This window comes from Nycticebus coucang, chromosome 14 (genome assembly GCF_027406575.1).
Source record: "Nycticebus coucang isolate mNycCou1 chromosome 14, mNycCou1.pri, whole genome shotgun sequence".
Taxonomy (NCBI): Eukaryota; Metazoa; Chordata; class Mammalia; order Primates; family Lorisidae; genus Nycticebus; species Nycticebus coucang.
Genome location: NC_069793.1, coordinates 99,573,151 through 99,594,324, shown reverse-complemented (window position 1 = coordinate 99,594,324; position 21,174 = coordinate 99,573,151). Strand labels below are relative to the sequence as shown.

The window sequence follows — 21,174 nt, the reverse complement described above, 5'->3', positions numbered from 1 at the left end:
GTATGTTTGTATTTTTTCTATAGTTATTTTTGTGATTACATGAAATATTCTATTTTGAATATCTAATGTTTGTTTATGCTTGGCCCTCTCCATTTTTTTTTTTGTTTTGTTTAGAAAACAGATAAGTACAGCAGCTACCCAGTATACCACACCATTTATGAGACATTTGAACTGGTAGAGAATTTTTATGACCCCACATTTAAAAAACAGCTTTCTGTGGCTCAGTTACGAGGAGCATTGGTGTATGAACTTGCAGACTCTACGATCATTCCTTTCAATATTAAAGACTATGCAAAAGCTTTGCAGAACTATGCAACAAGTATCTACAACTTATCCAGGAAACATGACCAGCAAATGAGAGACTATGGCGTATCATTTGGTAAGAAATGGTTGGACAGGTATTTTACAGTCTTTAAGATAGAACTTTAAGATATTATCTGTTATCACAAACAATACATACTGCTTCATACTACAGTATATCTCTTTCTCACTAATTCTGACTTCTAGACAAAAACTTTTAAACAAACTCCTATTAAAGAATCTGATTTAATCTGATCTGTGTAAGATGAATGCATTATGACCATATGATTGCTACCAACATTGGGATGGTAAACATTTTTACCTATATTATTGTCTCCAAGAGCATTTTTACTGTTATAGAAACAATAACAGAAGAATGCAGCATTATTACAAAAAGATTGGAAAGTAGAGAAAACCACCAATTCTATTATAGACGTGTTTTTAATTATTACCACTATCAGGGCAGCGCCTGTGGCTCAGTGAGTAGGGCACTGGCCCCATATACCGAGGGTGGTGGGTTCAAACCCAGCCCCGGCCAAACTGCAACAAAAAAAAATAGCCGGGCGTTGTGGCGGTGGCCTGTAGTCCCAGCTGCTCAGGAGGCTGAGACAAGAGAATCATATAAGCCCAAGAGCTGGAAGTTGCTGTGAGCTGTGTGATGCCACGGCACTCTACCAAGGGCAGTAAAGTGAGACTCTGTCTCTACAAAAAAAAAAAATTATTACCACTATCAGTATTATTACTGCATATATCTTCTGGCATTTTATCTGCATGAAGTATTTTCTACATAGTTATAAGCTTTCTTCCCCTTATAACTGGTCAGTGGTGGTTGTTCGACAGAGTAGAGATGAAATAATAATGTCTGTCATACAGGAGCTCTGAACATTGTGCTTGGAAACAGTTTGCCTGGTTCAGATACTGGCTCAACCATATGGTCACTGTGTGAGCTTGGAAAAGTTACTTAATTTTTTTATGTGTCAGTTTTCATATGAGTAAAATGGTGGAGAAAAGAAAGAATATAACACGTGCCAAAGATTATTCTGGAGATTAAGTGTGCAGTATATAGGAGTAGGGGTGGCTGGTACTTAGTGCTCCATACATGTTACCTGTTATTACTATTTTATTGTAACTATTTTCTTTTATTCTGGGGGCACATATTCTTAGTATATATTGCAAATATCATATATGTGCTGAATGTCTACTGCGTACCAAATACTCTGTTTTTCCTGGGCAAAATAAGGATGGTTAAGGCATAGCCATAGTCCTGAAAAAACTTGAAGTCTTGGCTCAGCGCCTGTGGCTCAAGTGGCTAAGGCGCCAGCCACATACACCTGAGCTGGCAGGTTTGAATCCAGCCCAGGCCTGCCAAACAAGAATGACGGCTGCAACCAAAAAATAGCCAGGCATTATGGCGGATGCCTGTAATCCCAACTACTTGGGAAGCTGAGGCAGGAGAATCGCTTGAGCCCAGGAGTTGGAGTTTGCTGTGAGCTGTGATCCACAGCACTCTACCCAGGGTGACAGCTTGAGGCTCTGTCTAAAAAAAAAATACAAAAAACTTGAAGTCTCAGGTGGGGCAGGAGAAGAATGCAAAAGTCAGGCTATTAGGGGTACATAGAGGGCACTATCATAGGAGCCTAGAGAAGAGGTGTGGGGTGATGACCGTTGACTATTATCCATAAAGGCTTAGTAATATTTATGAAGTTATGAAGGACAGCAGGTACTACTATAATCTAGAAAATAAAACGAAGAAAGTAAAATATAGGATTGTGTTTACATAATCAGAGTATCTCTGCAAAGATTGGGGACATGGTGAAAGATGAAATGGGAGAAATAAGCACGACCTTTATAGATTTGTAGCTATCCGTCATCCAGACATCATCCTGAACATCCCGACTTGTTTGGGGAATTACCTCTTACTAGTTTGTAGAGGTCAGGATGCACTCAACTGACTGAAACTACACAGTTATTGTAGAAGAGCTTTTTGATAAAAGTTGATTCCTCTAACTACTGTCTTCCCCTAAGGTTTGACCTGTTAATGCCTTTCTCTGCTATATTTTCAAAATCTCTGTTATCATTGGTAACTAATCACCAAATTACATATTCTCATATCTTTCCTAACTTTTATTTTTTCTTTCTTTAAGCAGTCATAGGAAGAAATCTTTTCTATCTGAACAACAGGATTTCTTCTACCTGATGTGTTCTGCTTCCTTCACAATCAAAGTTCTTCATTTAGTGCCAGGAAAAATTTGTTCCTGAGAGAATGTATGAATGTACGATTGGAGGAATGCAGGTATGATTGAAGCAGTGAATGAAGGGATACGTAATCTACACTACTGCTTTATCATTCTTTACTTCCTACCAACCAATCCACTGTGCTGTCTTTTTTTTTTTTTTGTCATCCTCAGTAGAGTGCTGTGGCGTCACAGCTCACAGCAACCTCCAGCTCTTAGGCTAGGGCGATTCTCTTGTCTCAGCCTCCTGAGTACCTGGGACTACAGGTGCCCGCCACAGTGCCTGGCTATTTTTGTTGCAGTTGCCACTGCTGTTTTAGCTGGCCAGGGCCAGGTTATAACCCGTCACCCTTGGTATATGGGACCGGCGCCCTACCCACTGAGCCACAGGTGCCGCCCAAAAGGCAGTTAGTGGTTATTCTTATTTTGCAGGGGTTTTTTTTGGCTGGGGCTGCGTTTGAACCCGCCACCTCTGGTATATGGGCCAAAGGCGCTGCCTCCACTGTGCTGTCTTACATCCCTACTTCTGTGGAGAAAATGCTCTTGCCATAGCTGTTATTGACCAGTGTCACTAAATCCCAGGGACAAATTTCAGTTCCTAGCTATCTTGACTTAAATTCAATCTTTAATTCTCTCCTCTTAGATTTTATTGTACTCATTATTAGATTATTTGATTTGAACAAGGTTTAAAAAATGACAGGTAGTGTCATTTAAAATGTCATTTTTTGGGGGGAGGGGGCGATGGCACCTGTGGCTCAATGGAGTAGGGCGCCGGCCCCATGTGCTGGAGGTGGTGGGTTCAAACCCAGCCCTGGCCAAAAACTGCAAAAAACAAACCAAAAAAAAGTCATTTTAAAAATGATTTAGGACTTCAGGAATATCTAGGACTAAAACACCCTGGTCTTTTGTACTGAATGTGCTTAGACTAAATGTTTCCTTCACTACCTGTGTCATGTAATAGAAATCCTATATCTGGAGCTTTAAGTGCTTTATCAGGAAATTGAATACTGTATCTTCTAGTTGCTTGCATCACAGGATTGATGCAAACAACAAAACAATAGTGTATGTTAAAGTTTTTTTAGAAAAAATATGGGAAACAGTAAGTAGGCCATTGTCATGAAGAATACAGTAGATTGTCAGCCCTCTGAATCTATGGGTTCTCCATCTGTATATTCAACCAGCTGTGGTTCAAAAAATTGGCAGGAATTCCACAATCTCAAAAAGCAAAACCTGAATTTGCCGTGTTTTGAGTACTATGTTAAATCCACACAAATGAAGTATGAGTGGGTATTGTATTGGATATTTATTATCAGTAACCTAGAGATGATTTAAAACATACGGGAGGATGTGCATAAAATATAGGCAAATATTAATGCTGCATGTTTAGGAACTTGGGCGTCTGTGGATTTTGATACCTACTGGGGTGGGGGTCCTGGAACCAGTCCCCAAAAGATACCTAGAGACACTGAGCACCTAATTACCATCCTCAGAAACTTAGTGAACTAAAGGAAGGTTTGACCAGGCCAAAGCTTGTCTTCTTTCCCCGAGTCTGACTATATTGGTTTGTCACATGTTGTCATTTGAACAAGACCTTAAATGCACTCTTTGAAAACAAAAATTGTTATTGTTTGATTCTGTAATAATTACAGAATCATAGTTTATATTTATTCATAGTTGTATCCAGTATCCAGTATTAAGTATACAGTAGTTATCCCAATAAATATGTATTGAATAAATGTATAAATGAAGGCTTTCTGGTGAAGTATGAGTTAAGGAATTACTTATGTTCTAGATTTCTTAAAGATATTTTCTTAAGAGGAAATTTTATCCATTTTTAATTTTTATATAATATTTCTCTGTTGTAATATTTAAAAAAATTTTTTTTTTCATGGATCTCCAAGAAAGCATAGTAGAGAAATACCATTTCAGCATCTATTCAGTCTTATAAACCCAGAGTGAGGAGAGCAAGAAAGTAAACCTCTGAAACATGAAGCACTCGTGTGTACTAATTTCTCTTCTACTTTTCCATTTTTAAAAAAGACTCCTTATTTTCTGCTGTGAGAAACTTCTCAGAGGCTGCTTCAGATTTTCATAGAAGACTTACACAAGTTGATCTTAATAAGTAAGTTTCAAATGCCTACTGTTTGAAAAGCAATCTTGTGACTAGAATGAACTGTTTTCACTCAGATAAGCATTCACCTCTAAATCATTGCTATTCCATTGAAAGTCTGCAGACCACTAGCAGCAGCAGCACCTGGGATCTTGTTAGAAAAGCAGAATATCAGACCCCACCCAGACATATTGAATTAGAATTTTGCAGTTTAGCAACATTAAAGCTTGAGGAACGTGGCTCTGAATGGTGGACTAAAATCTCATCCCAAGACGAGGGCCAAAGAGACTGTCTTTAGAGACTGTTGGCTGATGAGAATTTTGTCTATAGCTGGTAATGTAAGTTTAAGTGTATTTGTAACACATTTCACTACAGCCCCTTGTCTGCAACTCATATGCATCAGTTTAGAAATTATTCTTTTCGCTGTGGCATGGTGGCTCATGCCTGTGATTCCAGGGCATTGGGAAGCTGAGGTGGGAAGATCACTTGAGGCCAAGAGTTTGAGACCAGCCTGGGCAAAATACCAGGACTCTATCTCTACAAAATATTAAAAAATTAGCTGGGTCTGGTGGCACATCCCTGGGGTCTCACCTGTTTGGAGTTGGAGATTGCACTGAGCTTTGTGGCACACACTTAGCCTGGGCGATGGAGCAAGACCCTGTTGTCTTAACACTGAAAAAAACGGAAAGAAAACTTCTTTTTTCATTGATGCATTTTTGCATTTCACTTAATATCTTACCACTTTTAAGTTCAGAATAGTTTAAAAGGTATATTCAAAGTAAGACATATGTAACAAGCATAAATTGTTTCAGTCCATGTCACATTTTTTCAGACTTAATCAGTATTATTGGTATATTGCCAGAAGGCTGAATAAGTCAGCATTGAGGGGCTTCGCTCTCCCTGAGATGATAGCAGAGCCCAGGGAACTTGTTCAGCATCCCAAAAAGAAAGTCTGAGTGTGAAAGGGACTCCCTGTCAGCTGTGTGCAGCTGCCTCCCACCCTTCTGACAGACACCATTTACTCTTTACTGCCCAGCTTTATCTGCTCCATTCTTCCACAGAACTGAAAAGCTTATCAGGAACTACGCTCTGTCTCCCTTTCCAAGAGGTCTGGATATCCTCCTAGAAAGAAATAAAAAATGGCTTTCAGTTCTTTTTGATCAGTCTATGATCTAGAAAAATGAAACAAACCATTTCCCAGTGGGTTTCTCTGTTTATTAAAAATATAGGCTGACCCTGCTGTTATTGGAGCTTATCATGTAAAGCTTAATTTTGTTAACATACGTTTTGTTAAAAATCTATTAATCTATTGATTTTAGATGTTTATTTTCTCATGGCTTGTCTTTAATATTGTTTTAAAATGGTTTTCTTGGGGCTCGGCGCTTGTAGCTCAAGTGGTTAGGGTGCCAGCCACATACACTGGAGCTGGTGGGTTCAAATCCAGCCCGAGCCTGCCAAACAACAATGACAACTACAACCAAAAAATAGCCGGGCATTGTGGCAGGTGCCTGTAGTCCCAGCTCCTTGGAAGGTTAAGGCAAGAGAATTGCTTAGGCCCAAGAGTTTGAGGTTGCTGTGAGCTGTGACGCCACAGCACTCTACCCAGGGCGACAGCTTGAGACTCTCTGAAAAAAAAAAAATGGGTTTCGTGGTAAAGATTATAATTATGTACATCTTGTTCTCTAAGTCCCATTGCAGTGAGAGTCATGAACGACCAATTGATGCTGCTGGAAAGAGCATTCATTGATCCCCTTGGTTTACCCGGGAGGCAGTTCTACAGGTAAGGAGACAACAGATGTCCCACTAAAGCAGTGATCCTCAACAGGTGTGCTGTGAACAATTTTAAAGCTCATTAATTAATAATTTTTGAAAGAAGTTCAAATCACAGTAAGTATATTCTTTTTTTACTTTTTTTTTTTTTAACCAACATAAGTATGCCACAGAAGTTTAACTATATGTTCAAGTGTGCTATGAGGTAAAAAAGGTTGAAAAGCTGTACTAAAGAGTACATGTCAGCTGGGGATGGTGGCTCACAACTGTAATCCTGGCACTTGGGGAGGCTGAGACTGGAGGATTGCTTGAGCTCAGGAGTTTAAGAAGAGCCTGAACAAAAGTAAGACTCCACCTGCCCCGCCCCCCATCTCTACTAAAAATAGAAAAGCTAGCCAGGCATTGTGACGGGTGCCTGTAAGTCTCAGCTACGCTACTCGTGAGACTGAGGCAAGAGGACTGCTTGAGCCCAAAGGTTTGAGGTTGCCGTGAGTGCCAGGGCACTCTACCAACAGTGGGGGGAGGAGGAGAAATATATATATATATACACACATGTATATACATGTACATGTATACACATCACTATGACCAAAAACAGCATTCCTAAAGTCATCTTTAAACTAATGTCACTAGATGACTGGAAGGTGAATGTGTTTACTGTAGGGAATATAAGTAAGATTATGCATCTAATAATAGTATAATGCATGAATTAGAAGAATAAATTTTGTAACCTGAGACACTGCTGTATTCCTTGATCACTTCTAAGAGTTTTGTAGTAGAATCCCTTTATTGCAGCCCAATTCACAATTGCTAAGTCATGGAAAAAGCCCAAATGCCCATTGATCCACAAATGGATTAATAAATTGTGGTATATGTACACCATGGAATATTACACAGCTTTAAAGAAAGATGGAGACTTTACCTCTTTCCTGTTTACATGGATGGAGCTGGAACATATTCTTCTTAGTAAAGTATCTCAAGAATGGAAGAAAAGGTATCCAATGTACTCAGCCCTACTATGAAACTAATTTATGGCTTTCATAGGAAAGCTATAACCCAGTTATAACCTAAGAATATGGGGAAAGAGACGGGAGTGGGGGGAGGTTGGGCAGAGGGAGGGTGATTGCTGGGATTACACCTGCGGTGCATCTTACAAAGGTACATGTGAAACTTAGTGAATGCAGAATGTAAATGTCTTAACACAGTAACTAAGAAAATGCCAGGAATGCTATGTTAACCATTGTGAAGAAAATGTGTCGAACTGTTTATAAAACCAGTTCATGGTGCCTCATGATCGCATTAATGTACACAGCTATGATCTAATACTAATAAAAATAAATAAATAAATAAAAATAAATAAAAAGAAGAATAAATTTTATATTGTTTATTGCTTTGCTGTGGGTGAATATGGTAATTGATAGTTGAAAATGAATTCTTTCTAACAAAATCTTCAAGCTGTAGAATCTTAAAGGGGATCGTACAGCTTATCTAGCTCAACCTTCCACATCAATCCCTTCTGTACATTCTCAGATAAGTAGCTATTCAGTCTCTGAATTTCCTGGTGATGGAAAGCTTGCTGCCTCCTGAGGAAGCCCCTTCCATTTTAGGGGAAGTCTAATTATTAGAACGTTTTCTTCACAAGGATCTGAGATCTATTTTCCTTTAATTTTCTCCCTTGGTTCTGCTCTTTGGGGTCAAACAGAATAAGTCTTTCTCTATTTCTATATAATCTTGTAGATTTTTGAAGGTGTATGTCCTGTTTTACCTAAAGAAATATAAATGGTTCCTGACTTAAAAATGATTTGCCTTATAACTCGGGCCAGCTAAACAACAATGACAACTACAACCAAAAAATAGCCAGGTGTTGTGGCAGGCACCTGTAGTCCCAGCTACTTGGGAGGCTGAGGCAAGAGAATCACTTAAGCTCAAGAGTTGGAGGTTGCTGTGAGATGTGACTCAACAGTACTCTACCCAGGGTGACATAGTAAGATTCCATCTCAAAAAAAGAAAAAAAAAAAGGTTTGCCTTTCACCTTTCAACTTCATGGTGGTGCAAAAGTAACATGCATTAAGTAGAAATTGTACTTTGAGTATACAATTATTCTTTTTTTTTCACTTTCAGTATAGTATTCAATAAATTACAAGATAGTTAGCATTTTATTATAAAATAGGCTTTGTGTCTAATGATTTTGCCCAACTGTAGGCTAATGTGTTTTGAGCACATTTAAGGTAAGCTAGGCTAAGCAGTGATCTTCAGTAGGTTAGGTGTATAAAATGCATTTTTGGTTAATGATATTTTCAATTTATGTCAGAACATAACCTCCTTGTTAAAGTGAAAGGCATCTGTATCTTGTTTTATTTCTGTGTGTTGGCTGTATGCCTCTATTTTCTCAAGATCCTTCTTTTTTTTTTTTTGTAGAGACAGAGTCTCACTGTACGGCCCGCGGTAGAGTGCCGTGGCGTTACACGGCTCACAGCAGCCTCTAACTCTTGGGCTTACGCGATTCTCTTGCCTCAGCCTCCCGAGTAGCTGGGACTACAGGCGCCCGCCACAACGCCCGGCTATTTTTTTGTTGCAATTTGGCCGGGGCTGGGTTTGAACCCGCCACCCTCGGCATATGGGGCCGGTACCCTACTCACTGAGCCACAGGCGCCGCCCCTCAAGATCCTTCTTAAACTATGTTTTTTAAGGTAGAAGTTAGAAATATCCCAGCATTTAAAGTCAGAAAGTCTTTGTTTTAGTTCATTAACAAACGTATGATTTAGAGCAAGTCACTTCTTGGGTTATCCCATCTGAATTAAGATGATGATAATTTGCTACTTTACAAAGCTATCTATCATCAAATATCATGCAAAAAGTTCTCTATGTCATCTTTCTTATAAATGTTAGTGATCAGCATTAATGTTTAAATAATTATAAGCACAGGTTTTTAGACCCTAGCTCTGACACATCCTACGTGTGACCAGGGAAAATCACGTCTTTAAGCTTCAGATTCATTAGTTGTTAAGTGGAGATTATAATTGCTATTACCCCATAGGCTCAGAGATGGAAGATTTATCTCAGAAAGAAATGCTCTCAGAAAACAGCAACTATTTTTATACATTATAAGAACATAGATCTTTCTTCATTGATACTTTAGGGCCCTTTTCTACTAAAGTTCATTGAAAGATCAACTCACAATTAAGGCAGTTTAATCAGAGAATGCATTTATTTACCATGCATATGGGGAGAAGTCACAGTGATAACCCAATTTTCCAATGGAGTTCAGATATCTTTATACCTTTTAGAAGGGAGAGAGGAAATTGAGGAGTATAGGAGGATAAAAGGTTGCTAGGTAGGACAAATGGATACGGGAAAAAAAATTGACTTGTGAACCAACCTGGGAGGCAGCTATTTATGACTTAAATGATTTGGGCCAGGTCTGCTTACACTCTTGACCTTCATTCCTAAAATATAGGCAGGTAACAGAAAGAGGGAGTGGTTCTTCCCATCGGTCAGGTCAGGCCAGTGCGTGCAGATAGAAGGAAGGCCCCTCCAGGGATTCTTCAGCACCAATGGCCTTCAATTCAAAGTATTCCTTATACCAGGGAGTCATATTTGGGGGTGAAATTTCCTGTGTTCTTTCAGTAGAAATGAAATAGCAACCATCAGTTCAGTATTAATATAAACCAGACAAAAAGTTGAAAGAAATACCTACAATGTTAGTCCTCTCTGAAGTGTTACTGTTTTATTTATAAATTTTATTCATAAGCTATGATGTAATTATAAAAAATCCAGTCTATAGAAGCATCTGTAATAAAAAGGGACAGTGCCACTTCTACATCCCACACCTAGTTCTGTTACTCTCCTGAAAGAACATGAAGGTTTAGTGACTCAGGCCTGGGACAGTGGGGCACGCCTTTGGGAGGCAGAGGCAGGAGAACCTTTGAAGCCAACAAGATCAGGAACAGCCTGAGTAACAGCTTGAGACCCCATTTCTTAAAAAAATTTGAGAAAGTTTAATATGAAAATTTTTTTTTAATTTTTTTTTATTGTTAAATCATAGCTGTGTACATTAGTGCAATTAAGGGGTACAATGTGCTGGTTTCATATACAATCTGAAATATTCTCATCAAACTGTTCAACATAGCCTTCATGGCATTTTCTTATTGTATGTAGACATTTGTATTCTGCCTTTAGTAAGTTTCACCTGTACCCATTATAAGATGCACCATAGATGTGGCCCCACCCATTACCCTCCCTACACCCTAACCTCCCCCCTCCCTTCCCCTTCCTTGGCCCTTTCCCCATAGTCCTGTGCTATAGTTGGGTTATAGTCTTCATGTGAAAGCTATAATTTAGCTTCATAGTAGGGCTGAGTACATTGGATACTTTTTCTTCCATTCCTGAGATACTTTGCTAAGAAGAATATATTCCAGCTCCATCCATGTAAACATGAACGAGGTAAAGTCTCCATCTTTCTTTAAGGCTGCATAGTAGTCCATGGTATACATGTACCACAATTTGCTAGTCCATTCATGGGTCGATGGGCACTTAGGCTTCTTCCATGACTTAGGAATTATGAATTGGGCGGCAATAAACATTCTGGTACAGATGTCTTTGTTATATTGTTATTTTTGGTCTTGTGAGTATAAACCTAGTAAAGGAATTAAAGGATCAAATGGCAGGTCTATTTTTAGGTCTCTAAGTATTCTCCAAACATACTTCTAGGAGGAACGTATTAGTGTGCATTCCCACCAGCAATTTAGAAGTGTGCCCTTTTCTCCACATCCACGCCAACGTCTCTGGTTTTGGGATTTTATTATGTGGGCTACTCTTCCTGGGGTTAGGTGATATCTCAAAGTAGTTTTGATTTGCATTTCTTAGTATGAAAATTTTAATGCATTTATATGTGTGTGTATATACAAGGTCATACATTTAAGTTTGTGAACTCATTTTAGAAAAAGTGTTACACATCTCATTGCAGAATATCCATATGGTCATCTTTGAAGTACTCTCTGTTGGGTACAAGATAGAAATGGGGTGATAGACCACAGAAAGCAGTAGAGGCCGGTATGGGGACCAAAGTGGAGTTTATTAATGAAAAGAACAGAAGTGGGGACTAAACTAGAGTTGCACCCCCCTCCCAATTCCAGGCATTTTTATCAAGCTTATCAGTATAGCAACAATGTGGGGGTGGGGAGCTACTGGAGGGGCCACCCTTTGTAGAGGCGCCACGCCTCACAGGAGCCCGAGTACAAAGACCTTGTTCCAACATTACAGGAACACTTGCTTCAAAACATTCCCCAAACTCGGGGGTTGGCCATTGTTCTGCCCACTCCGCTGAATGGCTACCTCATTAAAATGGGCATGCTGAGGGGTATCTAGGGTGTGAGGATCCCTCTGCCACATTCCCCTTGGCCATCTGGGGACAGTAGTCATATTCAGCAATGAGGTACGTAGCACTTATTCTAGGATGAGTTCACAAACTTAATTGTCAACCTCATATACACACATACGTTTAATTATGTATACACATTTATATAGTCAAGGATCACTTAAGGCCAAAAGTTCAAGATCAGTCTGAGCAACATAGCAAGACTCGTCTCCACAAAAAAGAAATATTAGCCAGACACAGTGGCTGACACCTGTATTCTCAGCTACTGAGAAGGCTGAGGCAGGAGAATTGCTTAAGCCCAGGGGTTAGAGATTGCATTGAGTTATGATCACACCACTGCACTCCTGCCTGGGCAACAGAGCAAGAACTTGTCTCTAAAAAAATAATTAAGTAAATTAGAAAAAAATTTAAAGTATAAGAAGGATATGCATAGAATATATGCAAATGCTTATATAAGGGACTTGAGCATCTGTGGACTTCAGTATCCACAGAGATTCTTGGACCTAATCACTCACAGATACTGAGGGATGACTGTATGTATTTCTCTATGTGTATATGTTTATATATACACTTACATATGAAACATTTATATCATATATATTTGCATTTAAATGTACACATTCATACATTCATATATATTCACATTTTTTTTTTTTGCTTTCAGTTTTTTTTTTTTATTGTTGGGGGATTCATTGATATTCACATTTTTTATATGTCTATAAGTACATTTATATATATATAAGTGGGACAGTATTTTACAATTTGCTTTTTTCCTTAAGAATATATCTTAGAGATATTTCCATTATCAATATATAACATATGTACACGTATATTTGTACAAGTAGTTTTACCTCTTTCTTCTAATCTGCTACATGGTGTTCCATTCCATGTTTTACATCTATAATTTTAACTACTCCTTACTGACTTTTTTTGTGTTTGTTTGTTTTTTTGCAGTTTTTGGCCGGGGCTGGGTTTGAACCCGCCACCTCCAGCATATGGGGCCGGCACCCTACTCCTTTGAGTCACAGGCGCCACCCTCTAAGAAGTTTACTGACTTTTTAATTAGTTTTATTCCTTCAGTTATTTACTGTTATAATAAGTACTGAAATAAAACATCCTTATGTCCTTCTTGAACATTTGTTAGTATCTATATAGTCAGGACCTTGGGTCAGGATTTTGGCGTCAAAGGATAAGCACACTTGAGAATTTGAGTAGGTTACTGTCTAACTATTCTCCAAAAAGACTGTACCATAGTTTTTAGAATACATTTTGTACTGTTAGCTGAACAGTAAGATTATATATTCATTTTTGAGACAAGCTCTTGCTCTGTGCTCAGTCTGGTGTAGAACTCCTGGGCTTAAGCATTCCTCCTGTCTCAGCCTTTTGAGTGGCTGGGAGGACAGATTACAGGCGTGAGCCACTGCAAAATGCAGTTCATATTGCTATGTTTCAGACTAGTGCAGTCAAATGAAATTAAATTTCCCTTCATGACTGTAAGGATCACTTTATGACCTGAATATGTAATAGACTTCATACTTACTTTTTTCAATAACGTCTTAGAGAAATGTAGCCATATTATCAATAACCTCTAAGAGACATGTAGCTATAATGTGTGGGTCATTACAAAATCTTGAGATACACAAAAATGAAGAAGTATAAAATCCAGACAGATGGAAACAAATGAAGCCTTCCCAGCAACACCAGCAAGCCCAAACAAGTTGAAACTTGCACCAGTGAATCAGAACGTATCCTTTTCACTGTGTTCTGCGAAGTGAAATAATGGACCATAACATAGTCTGTCTCAAAACGTTCATAGTGACCCATATACCACCCAGAATTTCTCATTTGTTTTAAATAATAATTTCATTTTGAAGTTTTTTTCCTTATCGGTAATGTAGATCAGGTTAAAAGTAATCTTGTAAAATCTGAGTGAGAATCAAAAGCTTCACTATGTGTAATGAATCCATGCCACTTTTTAACACCTGGTATTTCATGAACCTCAAAGAAGTGATTACAAGGTTTATAGTAGCATAAAATTATAGATTAAGGGCAGCACCTGTGGCTCAGAGGAGTGGGGTGCTGGCCCCATATACTGGAGGTGGCGGGTTCGAACCCAGCCCCAGCCAAAAACTGCAAAAAAAAAAAAATATGTATACATTACACATCTCTTATATGTATTTCTTAAAATCACAGTTTTCTGAGATTCAGTAATGAATGAATCAGGAAAAATTGTACCTAAATGTAAGTAAAATGTTTTTAATGTAGAATATATGAAATATTCATCTTGAAATTCAGAACTGTAAGCTAAATGTTCCTGGGAGAATAAAGAGCATGTCTCTTAGTCCATTCTTGCTGCTGTAACAAAATACCAGAGACTGGGTAATTTATAAAGAACAAAAATTTATTTTCTCACAGTTCTAGAGACTGAGTTTAAGGTCATGGTACCAGCAAACTCACTGTTTGTTGAGGACTTCCCTCCTCTGTAGGCACCATCTTCTCAGAGGGTCCTCACTCTGCAGAAAATGTGTAAGGGCCAGCTGCCTTCAGACTGTTTATATATATATATATATATATATATATATATATATATTTCATATATATATGTATACTATATATGTTATTATGTTACATAGTCTTTTTTTTTTTTTTTTTGCAGTTTTGGCTGGGGCCAGGGTTGAACTCACCACCCCCGGTATATGGGGCCGGTGCCCTTCTCCTTGAGCCCACAGGCGCCGCCCTCTCTTGTCTTTTTTTCTCTGAGGAAATTTCATGTAAATTGTTCTGTATGGTAGGCATGCTGACCTCTCAAAGGTGTCTGTTGTCTAATTCTTGGAACCTGTGACTATGTGAGGTTACCTGGCAAAGAGGAATTCAGGTAGCAGATGGAATTAGCGTCACTAATTGGCTGACTTCAGAGACAGTTGTCTCGATTACACAGGTGTAACCCCTGTGTAACCACAAAGATTCTTTGTGATGCCAGGCGACTCAGACCAGCTGCTGTTGATTTTGGAGATGTGGGAATGTGGGTGGCCTCTAGATGCTGGAAAAAGCAAGGACAGGCATTTGCTAGAGAGCCTCCAGGAGGGAAGTGGCGCTGCTAATACCTTGATTTTAGCTCAGTGAGACTTGAGTCAGACTCCTAACCTATAGAACTTTAAGATAATAAAATTGTGGGCTTTTTAAAAGTCACTGAGTTTGTGGTAATACATCACAGTAGCAACAAAAAACTAACAGTCTGGAATGTAGTCTTGAGAACATCAGAAGAAATAAAGTATGCAGAATTATTTAAAAACTGCAAAGCACTTTATTATGAAGTTTTAACATTTGCATTATTATAACTGATCAGTGAATAATTACTATGTATTGAGGGAAAAGTTGAGGAAAAGGAAGACTAAGAAATGTGGACTGTTGTCTGTATTCTGCTGTAGTATTTCTTGAACTAGTTAAAGATGCAGAAATGTTTATTGGAAGACTGATAAATTGTATCATGATACACCTGAAACCTTGAGAGCTAGACCAGAGTCTGAATGGTGAAGGGGCTAGAATGTTTGAGTCCAGCATTTATGAAAAGGTATTTGAGTTGTGTAAGCATTACAGATTGGCTAACTGCCTGCTTCTTATCTGAGAGACCCAAGGAAAGGATTTAGCTTCAGAGGAATAGCTAGGAAGTATCAAATTATCTTGAATGATTTCCATCCATCATTCGACTCTCATGACAATTACAATTACTATTACTACCCTGTTTTTAATATGAAGAAACAGGTCCAGAGAGGTTAAATGATAAGTGCTGGAGATTGCTGTGAGATGTGATGCTACAGCACTCTACCCAGGGCAACAGCTTGAGACTCTGACAGTCTTTGGTTTAAAACATGGGCAGTCTCACTCTACAATCTTAGTTAGTTACTACTCCAGGCAGAAGCTATTTCAGTTCCTTAGACATCTGAGACAAGTTTTAAAAAAGAGGTAATTTTCCAAAAGCACCAGAGGGATTAGATGCTAGGTTGATGATTCAGCTTGATTCTTTTTGTTAGTAACTTTCAAATTATATTCTCCCTTTACAATACTCCAGCAGAGGGTAAGTATGCTAAGGAATACCAATACTTTTTTTCTGTAATCTCATTCATATCAGTGTTTGTAAACAGCTTAGCACAGATACTGATTTTAATAAGAAAGCTCCATTTGGGGTCAATAAAATTTAAAAGGTGAGAGTAATAAACCCTTATGTGTCTCGGAGTATATAAGTGATTAGCATTATAAATTTCTTCAATCATTAACACAAAGAGCCCTATATTGTTTCATACAGATTTATATTTTGAATAAGCTCTAGGACTTGATTGGTTAATTCCTGATAAATGTTTAATAAAATATATTGCTTTCTTTCTTTTTTTTTTTTTTTGTAGAGACAGAGTTTCACTTTATTGCCCTTGGTAGAGTGCCGTGGCGTCACACAGCTCACAGTAACCTCCAACTCCTGGGCTTAGGTGATTCTCCTGCCTCAGCCTCCCCAGTTGCTGGGACTACAGGCACCTGCCACAATGCCCGGCTATTTTTTCGTTGCAGTTTGGCCGGGGCCGGGTTTGAACCCGCCACCCTCAGTATATGGGGCCGGCGCCCTGCTCACTGAGCCACAGGCGCCGCCCTGTATTGCTTACTTGAAAGCAAAATTCCACACATTTATTTCAGAAAGAAGGAGTTTGATCTCTTGAGCTACTTACGTGAAGTAGGAAAACAATTATAAAACTTTCCTTCTTGGATTGGCACCTGTCGCTCAAGTGTTGAGGATGCCAGCCACATACACCAGAGCTGGCGGGTTCTAATCCAGCCTGGGGCCCGCCAAACAACAATGACAACTACAACCAAAAAATAGCCGGGCATTGTGGCAGGTGCCTGTAATCCCAGCTACTTGTTTTTTTTTTTTGTTTGTTTGTTTGTTTGTTTGTTTTTTGAGGTTTTTGGCTGGGGCTGAGTTTGAACTGCCACCTCCGGTATATGGGGCCGGCACCCCACTCCTTTGAGCTACAGGTGCTGCCCCAATCCCAGCTACTTGGTAGATGGAGGCAGGAGAATCGCTTGAGCCCAGGAGTTGGAGGTTGCTATAAGCTGTGATGCCATAGCACTCTACCCAGAATGAGAATGATGGCTTGAGGCTCTGTCAAAAAAAAAACAAAAAAAACTGGGATGTGCACAGTGGCTCATACCTGTAATCTCAGCAACTCGGGAGGCTGAGGCAAGATAATCGCTTGAGCCCAAGAGTTTGAGGTAGCTGTGACTTGTGACGCCATGGCACTCCACCAAGGGCAACATAGTGAGACTCTGTCTCAAAAATAAATAAATAAATAAGTAAATTTAGGGGCAGCGCCTGTGGCTAAGTAGGGCGCCCGCCCCATATACCGAGGGTGGTGGGTTTGAACCCCGCCCCCAGCCAAACTGCAACGGAAAAATAGCTGGGCGCCTGTAGTTCCAGCTACGTGGGAGGCTGAGGCAAGAGAATCTCCTAAACCCAAGAAGCTGGAGGTTGCTGTGAGCTGTGATGCCACGGCACTCTACCCAGGGCGACAGCTTGAGACTGTCTAAAATAACACTTTCCTTCTAGATCAGAAATTGAGTATGTCTTTGTGGGCAACTCATATACAACTGTTTTACCTTTGTGGAATGGACTTCGTTCTCCTTGCTATTTATGGAACTTTATAAAAGCTTCCTTAAATTATCTCTTTTTAATATGTGAAAATTATTGGGAAAATGTCACTCGTTTTGTCTACTTAAAAAAGACAACGTAATTTATCCCCTGAATCTTTCTTATTAAAAAATCCATAAAGCATACATAAAGCACCATGTTTACAGATGCTCAGATGCTTAGACAACACTATGAACAATTTACAAGAAAGAACTTACTTGCACAGAAGCATGGGTTAGCAACATGGTATGATTCCTGACAGTCTTAGCTAAATGCGCATGGTCAGCTTGTGGGTACGTGTACCTACGATCTTCCTATTGGAGTAACAAACGTAGATTTGAGGAGAAAACATAGTGATACAGGTGTCCGTAAAGCCTGAACACTCTGTATAAGATGTCTAACCAAAAATAAAAAGGATATACAGAGGATGCCAAAAAAAGTATGCATGTTTTAAGAGAAAAGGCTGTGCTAGTCATGCCTGTCGCATGGTAACACTAGCATTCATTTAACGCCATCTTTTGAGTGAACATCATACTACCCAATGCTACTGTAATTAAGTTCAACTTAGAAAAGGAATACATAGATAGCGTCTCTTAAAATTTGTAACATCTTTTTGGCACCCCCAGTATATACTCTGTAATTGAACTTGTGGTATTTCTTTTTTTTTTTTTAAATTTTAGGCACATCATCTTTGCCCCAAGTAGCCACAACAAATACGCTGGAGAATCATTTCCAGGGATCTATGATGCCATGTTCGATATTGAAAATAAAGCAGACCCTCATTTGGCCTGGACGGAAGTAAAGAAACATATTTCAGTTGCAGCTTTTACAATTCAAGCAGCAGCAGGGACGCTGAAAGAAGTGTTATAGCCTTAGTCAAGGTCTTAACTGTTATTAAAGGTGTTGCTGACAGTCTGAGGATAAAGCTGAAGGTTCTTTTTGATAATCCACAAAGCCAGAATGTCCTAAAATCTTGATTTCATGTCACGTTTTGATCACAGAGTTGTCTTGCTCATCTCCTCTTTAAAAATTCATAGCTACATAACCAAAGTGTTACTCTAACAAAATAAAAAAAAATCTGTCAGAAAGAAGCTAAGGGAAAATTCCCTAAGTGAAATCATGGCAAGAAACTTGAGTTCTCACACTTTGCTGGTGGTCATGAAAAATAATAAAACCACTTTGGAAATTAGTTTGGCAGTTTCTTTTCTTTTCTTTTCTTTTTTTTTTTCTTTTTTTATTGTTGGGGATTCATGGAGGGTACAATAAGCCAGTTACACTGATTGCATTTGTTAGGTAAAGTCCCTCTTGCAATCATGTCTTGCCCCCAGAAGGTGTGGCACACACCAAGGCCCTAGCCCCCTCCCTCCGTCCCTCTCTCTGCTTTTCCTCCCCCCTCCATAACCTTAATTGTCATTAATTGACCTCATATCAAAATTGAGTACATAGAATTCATGCTTCTCCATTCTTGTGATGCTTTACTAAGAATAATGTCTTCCACTTCCATCCAGGTTGATATGAAGGATGTAAAGTCTCCATTTTTTTTAATGGCTGAATAGTATTCCATGGTGTACATATACCACAGCTTGTTAATCCATTCCTGGGTTGGTGGGCATTTAGGCTGTTTCCACATTTTGGCGATTGTAAATTGAGCTGCAATAAACAGTCTAGTACAAGTGTCCTTCTGATAAAAGGATTTTTTTTCCTTCTGGGTAGATGAGTTTGGCAGTTTCTTTTTAAGCTAAACATATACTTACTTTATGACCCTAAAATTCTGCTATTCAGTTTTTACTCAAGAGAAACAAAAACATTCATCACAAGAAGACTCTTGTATGCGTGTTCATATTTATAGGACCTTAAGAGTGAAAACGACGCAAGTGCCAAACGAGATGAATGAAGTCTGGCGTGTCCACCAAGGAATACTACTCAGTAACGTGTCGATACATGAAATACTGGCAGACACCATTGAGGGAAAGCAGACAGACACAAGTAATGAATGATTCTACTTACACACAGAAGTCAGTGGCAAATTAATCTATGGTGCTAGAAATTAGATTACCGATTGCCAGGGCAAGTGGTAGAGGGAGATGACAACACAGCACCATGAGGAAACTTGGACGAGCATCTTCAGTATCTAATCTGGGTGGGGGTCCAGGTGTGTACGTATGAGGTCTAACGATTCAGTTTGTAAGCTCATCCTCATTACATGTAGAAAAAGTGCTGCGTATCTCACTGCTGAAGATTACTATGGCCACCTTCCGAGTCCTTCCCTTGAGTATGTGTACACATGTGCATAACCCTTTAGAAATGTCTGCAAGGGGGCGGCTCCTGTGGCTCAGTGAGTAGGGCGCCGGCCCCATATACCGAGGGTGGTGGGTTCAAACCCAGCCCCGGCCAAACTGCAACAAAAAAAATAGCCGGGCGTTGTGGCAGGCGCCTGTAGTCCCAGCTGCTCGGGAGATGAGGCAAGAGAATCACGTAAGCCCAAGAGCTGGAGGTTGCTGTGAGCCGTGTGACGCTACGGCACTCTACCAAGGGCAGTAAAGTGAGACTCTGTCTCTCCAAAAAAAAAAAAAAAAAATGTCTGCAAGGGACAAACTCATTGTCATGGGCATTTTACTGAGAATCACTGCTACAGCTGCACTAAGAAACAACCCATCTACAATTCTTGTCAACTGCCCTTTAGCTCTTTAACTTAATAAACTTAATAAATTCCTTGGTAAAGGAATAAACTCTAATAAGCAAATGTAAGTTTCAATGTTTGGTTTTGCATGGTGATTTGTTGTTGTCAGTGGCACGGTTAATAGTTCAAGAACTTTGAAGGCAGTCTCAAATTTTAAAATCCAATCTGGCTGGTTGTTGCCTATGTGACCCACACAGTAATGCAGCTTTCCTTTGCCTCCATTTCTCCTTCGGTAAAATAAGCAGTAATACACTTGATGTAACCATAGAGATGTTCTGAAGAGTAAATGAAAGGTCATTATAAACTACTTGGCTAAGTAACACTCAATTTGTCCAAAAACAAAAAAGGTATCAATATATTCGTTACTTCTTGTAACTAGTTCTTTGTGAATTTTTGGAGTGTCCTAGAAGCATGGGAGTAAGATATGTCTTCAGGTTTTGGTTTTATCTTCTTGGCTTTCAGCTCCCTTAAATCTGTTGCCTCCTCTGCTTCCTACTTAGTCTTTTCCAGCTGATAAATTTAAATAGCTTTACTGTGAAGACAGAGGAAGGAGGACTTAAAGTGAGGCATCAAAAACAGGCCAAATTGGCCGGGCACCGTGGCTCACGCCTGTAATCCCAGCACTGTGGGAGGCTGAGGAGGGAGAATTGCTTGAGCTCAGGAGTTCAAGACTCGCCTGAGCGAGAGACCCCAACTCATGAAAAAAATGGAAAAACCCAGCCAGGCGCCTGTGATCCCAGCGGCTTCCGGAGGCTGAGGCAGCGGGATGTCCACAGCCTGAGTCTGAGGTTGCAGTGAGTTATGATGCCCACTCCACTCTGCTCAGGGGCATAGGATCAGACTCTGTCTCAACAACAAAAAAACAGGCCAAATTGACCTCTAAAAAAAAGGAGGCTGCCTGGGTTTATCTGACACTATAATTCATCTTTCATTTTTGATAAAAAATGATTATAAAACTATAATTATAAAATATAAAACTATAATTATACTGAACCCATTAATTCTGATCAGTGAAACCATGAAGACATT

The 21,174-nt window shown here is 39.4% G+C and overlaps 1 protein-coding gene across 2 annotated transcripts in view; it reads left to right on the top strand.

Annotated features, from left to right (window-relative positions):
• Positions 1-18,638, top strand: part of NAALAD2 (N-acetylated alpha-linked acidic dipeptidase 2) — a 68,004-nt gene extending 49,366 nt beyond the window's left edge. For both annotated transcript variants that reach the window (XM_053562175.1, XM_053562177.1), the window contains 4 exons: positions 115-379; positions 4,575-4,656; positions 6,332-6,424; positions 18,146-18,638. In XM_053562175.1, the coding sequence (XP_053418150.1) occupies positions 115-379; positions 4,575-4,656; positions 6,332-6,424; positions 18,146-18,335 (630 nt within the window). In that variant the 3' untranslated portion in view covers positions 18,336-18,638. The remainder of the gene's footprint in view (positions 1-114; positions 380-4,574; positions 4,657-6,331; positions 6,425-18,145) is intronic.
• The last annotated feature ends 2,536 nt before the right edge of the window (positions 18,639-21,174 follow it).